The sequence below is a fragment of the Haemaphysalis longicornis genome, unplaced genomic scaffold, assembly GCF_048455015.1.
Source record: "Haemaphysalis longicornis isolate Haplotype H1 unplaced genomic scaffold, Haemaphysalis longicornis Haplotype H1 scaffold_4, whole genome shotgun sequence".
Classification (NCBI taxonomy): domain Eukaryota; kingdom Metazoa; phylum Arthropoda; class Arachnida; order Ixodida; family Ixodidae; genus Haemaphysalis; species Haemaphysalis longicornis.
Window position 1 is genome coordinate 76165983 of NW_027526361.1, and position 6135 is coordinate 76172117.

The 6135-nt window shown below is 49.5% G+C and overlaps 1 protein-coding gene across 1 annotated transcript in view; it reads right to left on the reverse strand.

Moving 5' to 3' along the window:
• The window catches only part of LOC144179798 (uncharacterized), a 101735-nt gene extending 98271 nt beyond the window's left edge, over window positions 1-3464 (reverse strand). The window contains exon 1 of the mRNA XM_077708234.1: window positions 3290-3464. Coding sequence (XP_077564360.1) covers window positions 3290-3464 — 175 coding nt within the window. The remainder of the gene's footprint in view (window positions 1-3289) is intronic.
• Window positions 3465-6135: the final 2671 nt, after the last annotated feature.

Here is a 6135-nt window from a genome sequence, read left to right on the forward strand (position 1 = left end):
TGGATGGATGGATGGATGGATGGATGGATGGATGGATGGATGGATGGATGGATGGATGGATGGATGGATGGATGGATGGATGGATGGATGGATGGATGGATGGATGGATGGATGGATGGATGGATGGATGGATGGATGGATGGATGGATGGATGGATGGATGGATGGATGGATGGATGGATGGATGGATGGATGGTCCAGGCAGCCGCTGACGGCCCTGATGATGTGGGCCGCCAGTTCCCGTTGCTGTTGGAGACTCGCCGCAACAGCCAGCCACTCTCCGGTGTAATTGTGTGGTTGGGTTGGGTTGTAGGGGTACTCCCACAGAATGTGGTCCTGGGAAGGGGGAATAAGGCAGTGGGGACAGAGTTGGACAGGGGTGTCTGGCGTGCGTTGGAACAGATGGAGCCGAGTGGGTGTGTGCAGTGTATATGTTTGCGCTTGCCGAATGACTACTTGCTCGCGACGGGTAAGCCCGGAATGGAGGGGAGGGAACGTGCGGCATATGCTTAGAATGTCTGCTAAGGTGGGGAGCGGAGGGGGAGGACAAGGATTTGTGTCGCGAGTGTCGACAGGGGCTATATCCATACTCTAAGGTGTGCATTCCTAGGCCTGACGTTTAGGTTTGGGAGGAGTAGTAGTAGTAGCCACTTTATTTTGCATTGGGTTCAGGGTAAGGAGGTGGCAGAGACCCAAAGGGCCCCCGCGACGTCCAGGGGCCTGTCCGTAACGGCTTCTTGCGTTGCGAAGTCAGAGCTCCCCAAAGCCTGCTCCCAGTGACAGGGGGAAGGGAAAGGGGGGAAGGGGTCGCACGGCCACTCAGCGGGAGTGGAATAGTGTGTCCAGCGCGTCACATGAGGGGCAGTGAGGGGAGGCGAATTGATGTGGGTGGGTGTGCACAAGGGGAGTGCGCTGTGGGAAAGTGTGGGTTTGTAAGATCCGCCACATGTGCGCTGTCGGCGGAGTAAGTGAAGGGTGCGGGGGAAGTAGGTTCCTGTGGAGGAGGCGGTAATATTGAGTTATGTTACTGTACGTAAGTACGTACGCGTGGGACATTTCGGGGATGCCGTGTGTAGGCGTAAAAGAAACGGGAGCACGGGATATCGAAGCTCGGGCGTGTTGGTGTGCCGTCTCATTACAACCTATGCCGGTGTGGGCCGGAGTCCACAACAGCATCACGGGGTGGGCAGGGGGATTTTTAAGAATACTTTTGTGGGCAGCTATGGAAATTACGCCCTTTGTGTGATTTCGTATGGCAGTTTGAGAGTCAGATAAAATAATCTGGGGGGTAGGTGATGGAGGAAGGGCAAGCGCAATGGCCGCCTCTTACGCAGTTACCGAAGAGGTGGTGGTGACTGTAGCTGAGACCTGAGGGATTGTTGCAGAAGCGCCTGCTACAGCGAGTGCGAAGGCCGGACGGGTGGGGTTGCCGCTGCGTCTACGTAGAGAGTGTGCTCAGAGGGAGGGTAGCGGGAGAGGTGTGCTTGGGCTCGGGCTAGACGGCGTCCGGGGTGGTAGGCGGGATGCATATTTCGCGGCTTCATGTGGAAACGTGCGCGGAGAAGGCGGGGGTTGTGAGCTGGAGGATCTAGTAGAGGCACTAATTCTATCGAGTATTCGCCGACCAGTCGGGGTCTGGGAAAGGTGCATGAGCTGGGCCAGGCAATGGGCTTCGATTAGTTCATCTATGGTATTGTGTATACCAACCGCGAGGAGTCGTTGGGTGGGTGCATGTGGGGGAAGTAGCAGCACGAAGCGATAGGCTCATCGAAGTAAGGCATCGAGGGAAGTGCGTTGAGAGGGGGTGAGCTGTGCGTACGGGAGGTGATAGCACCAGGAAGCACTGCACAAGTCGCAGCCGTTCTAATTCCTTTCATCTATGTCTCCCAAAGGCGATACCTTTGATGAGACCAATAGTTTGGATGGTGTGAGTGCGCAAGAGATTTATAGTGGCTTTGCTGTTCCTGATGGTTTGGAGAAGCATGCCGAAAAGGCGAAGCTGGAAGACCCGGGGGTTGGCTGTCCGTCCAGCCTTACCTGAATGGATGTCGAGGGAGTGGGTCTTACCCTAGATGGAGGAGGGAGCAGCAGCGCTGATTTAATGGCGGAGAAGTAAAACTTTATTTTGAGCCTGGTGATGTGGGAATGGTCCTTTAATCTAAGGGGCCATGAGACGACCGTGCTGTCTCATCCCTGGACACAAGGAGTTGCTGGGCATCCAACCCGGCACTTGTCGTCATGTTCTCTCAGAGCTCGGGGAAGTGCAGGGAAAGTTGGTAAAGGTGAGCTACACAGCGCGAAAAAAAGACCCGGGTATAGAAGAAGACTACAAACAAGCTCTGACTTCCAACTAGTTTTAATGAAAAGAAGAACACACATAACTATACACTCTATGGCAATGACATTTACCGCAACTAGCCGGAACCCTCACGCGTTTAGAGTAAAGGTGGGAGGAGGAGTTATGGGCGCACCCCAAGTCCATATGAATGAGGGTATATTGGTTACGGCAGAATTTACTTGTAACAGGGTATCCATAGGGTACAGCCGATGTAGCCAAGTTGGCTGAGGAGAGGTGTTTGGAGTCTTCAGGGTAATACTTCTCTTTTAGTAGGCTGCGGGTAAGTTGGTGGGAAATGTTGTCATGAAGGGCGGTAATTTTCCCTTTTATCTTGAAATCTGGGCAGGGGAATGGGACTCGGGAGGGCCCTGGGTGGAAAGTACTCAGGCTTGTCTATAGGCAAAGTTATTGCCTGTTAGTGAGGGGTGTCCTGGCGTCCACACTAGGTCAATCTTCCTGTTGGGGACGTGTTGAGTGAAGAGTTTTCACGTGGTAGAGGCCACGTTACCTGCTAAGAACCTACACGACAGACTGCTTTACTGTCCCTAATTAGAATTGTTGCTTGAGTTTGAGGGATGGCGAGAGCCACAGCAGGTGGCGATCTTGTCTTCGGTGGTTACCATGGCTAATTGATGGGACGTATTGGAGAAAGGGCCGGCATCTCTGTAGGACACATAAAAGTGTTTCCGTAGATTCCTTCTTGAGCTTGGCTACGAGCGTGGTGATGACCGGAGTTCAAAGAAGAATGCATGTTTTTGGGGAGAGGGCGGATACGAATCGATTGGCGCCAATTATAGAAAAGGCGTTTTCTGTCCGTTGCCCGAGGGTCTGAAATTATGAGGTCCTGTAAAAGTGCCAGTGATGTTGGTGTTTGAGTAAGGCGGAGACGTTCCCTAGAATGATGCCATTTGACGATTTGGAAGACCCAGTAATGAAGGCCTAATTGTGGCACCTAAGTTGGAGCGGTAGCCATGGGGATAATAAGAGCTTCTTATAGCTTTGTGGATGAGGCGATCAATGGCTTCCTTGTCCCGTTTGGTGGGAGTAAGGTTGGGGGCGATGTAGATGACCGGTATCAGTGAGATGAGGGAGGTGCGGATGAGGCGCAGAAGGTCTTCCTCCTTCATGCCGCGATATCGATTGGAGATGCGGTAAAGCATGTGGGTGGCTCGGGTACATACTCCGGTGAGCTTGGATATGGTCTTATCGTTGCACGTGTTAGCCTGTATAGTAACACCAATTATCTTGAGTGAAGGGCTGAGACATATATTGTGACCTTCGAGGATATCTTGAACTGATTCCTCATGAATGCAGGGGCTTTTTCGTACAATGATGAGGTGAGATTTTTTTAGGGTAACAGAGCAGACAAATTGATGAGGCATATTGTTTCATGCTGTCAGAGGCTCCTTGAAATGTTTATTGAATTTCGCCTGAAGAACCCTGCTCCGCCCAAAGTATAATGTTATCAACATACAGCGCCTGATGAAAACGTGGAATGGCTTTAGGCTGAGGAGGAAGACCTTGGAGAGGGATTTTAAAAAATAAAGTTAAACAACACAACGTTGAGGGTTGCCATGATGTCCTTGGGGGATGAGATCAAATTTGACATCGCCTGCTTTTATGATCGCGTGTCTGTGGGTGAGAAAATCGGCAATGTAGGACTAAGTACTCAAGCAGCAGCCTGTTTCGTTGAGACGGGGGGGATGGCGACATGAGAGACGTTCTCGAAGGCCCCCTTTACGCCCAATGCAATAATAGCACAAGATTAATATCGGAAGTCTGCTGTGAGGATTTCTTCGTTTATGCGAGGAATAATGTCTTTCGTGCACAGATGTCTCCTGAAAACATACATAGTATCTGGGATGAGATCGTGTGCTTCTAGGTATGGAATATACGTTCAACCAATTTAGCATCAGAAGATGTTACAAAATATGAGAAAGGTTGTTGAGGGGGGTGGCTTGTTAGGCTTCGGAATAAAACGAATCTCTGCTGTTTCTATTGGTGGAAGTGTTCCCAATTTCCAATGAGCGTTAATATGCTGCGGAAGATATTCCATTGAGTTATCATCCAAGTTGCTTATTAGACGATAGGTCACATGATCCGGGCCTCGGGTGCTGTTTTCGTTGCATTCGAAAATAGATGAGCGGCGTTCATAAAGTGGAAAACCTATATCAAGATCCGGGTTCAGCTGGCTTGTGTAAGGAGCAGGAGTAATAGTTCTGGCTGTGTGTAGATGTTACGTTCTAAGGAAAGCAAGAGTTCTTCAGAAGAACCATTGAAAGAAGGAAGAGTTTGGGTCAGTGCTCGATGAAACGCACTCCTAATGATTTAGGGGTCGATGATATGCTGGAGCAGGGGCCAAGTTCTTTTATTTGTCAGCTTGGCTTGGAGACTGTCACAAAGCTAAAATCAATTTTCTGTAGAAACGTGCTTGGCGTACACCTTTGCTTGTTGGTTAGCAAGAGCGATACGAAGCCACAGTCCGCGGTTTTGCTGCTCTCGCTTCCCGTGTTTATTGAGGCTACGTCGTGCCTCCTGAAGCCTTAAGAGTTTCGGTTCGACATCAGGGGTACGGTAGTTGAGAGCAACGGTTTTTTTGGTAGAGTGGACAGTTTGCAGTAAATCACCAATCCATGGTGATAGGGGCTGACTGGGGTAATAGATTTGGAGGAAATTGTCTTTCTAAAGGCATCCTTGTTGGCAAAATGTGCCACCCACAGCTGAGCCATGTAGTTGTGTTTTTAATTTTTATAAGTACCAGGTTGAGATAAAATCTAAGCTTTTGTTAAGGGAGAAACCAGAACACATAAAGGGAGCCCAAAAGAAATGAAAGATCGGGATAGGGTCGTCACGCTTTTACCAGTGCGGGTTGATGAATCAGAATGGTACAGCAGCAGTATATCAAGGTCGTCGATAACATGGGCCTAAAGGGAGTCCCACTGGCTTTTGTAATGGTGGCACCAGTTAGGACGAGCGGCATCAAAATCTCCTAAAATAAAAAGAGGTCTGTTTTTTGGTGTTTGAGGGCATCATTGGTAGTTGCTTTAATTTCCGACGATTTTTGCGTGGAATGACAGTATATGCTGTGTATGAACATGCCAGACTTGGTTTTGGTGGACGGCGAGAGAAGATCCAGAAGGATGTGGTTGCATCCATGCCGCGGCGTGAAGTGATGAGTGGCTAATGCGGCCTTATTGACTAAGGTTAAAGTAGGGTTGGTGTCGGTGGACTCGTAGAATACATAGCCAGGTGGTTTTCTGCGTGTATGGGCCTCTTGAATAGCTATAACTGGTGTTTGCTCGAAGGAACGGATGAACTGATGGACAGCGGCTACTTTCTGTTAGATGCTTCTACAAGTCTATTGAAATAGGGTAGTTAAGTCAGCTTGATTGAGGCCGTGCCTCTGTCATCTGGGAGTGGGGAGGGCAGGGCAGCATCGGAGTTGCGCATGTAAGGGAGAGCTCTTTTGTGAACAGATTCGCGTTTTTACTGAGGCGTTTGATGCGAGAAGTGCAAAGGATGTAGGTGTAATCTTGGGAAGATGTGGTTGGGTTGTGAATGTTGATTTTATGCCGGAGGTAACATTTGTCAGCAAGTAGTAATAGGACTTCTTGTTGAAGGCTGTGATTTTCTGGAGGGATGAGTTGAATTTCTTGAAGTTCAATTGAGCTCCTGTGTGATGTTAGTCATGTGTATATCCAAGTTAAGGGTTAAGGGCTCAAAACAAATATACACCGTCCGGAATGCCTTTGCACACGTGAAGCGTTTCGCTATGTTGTACTCTAAAGCCTTAGTCTG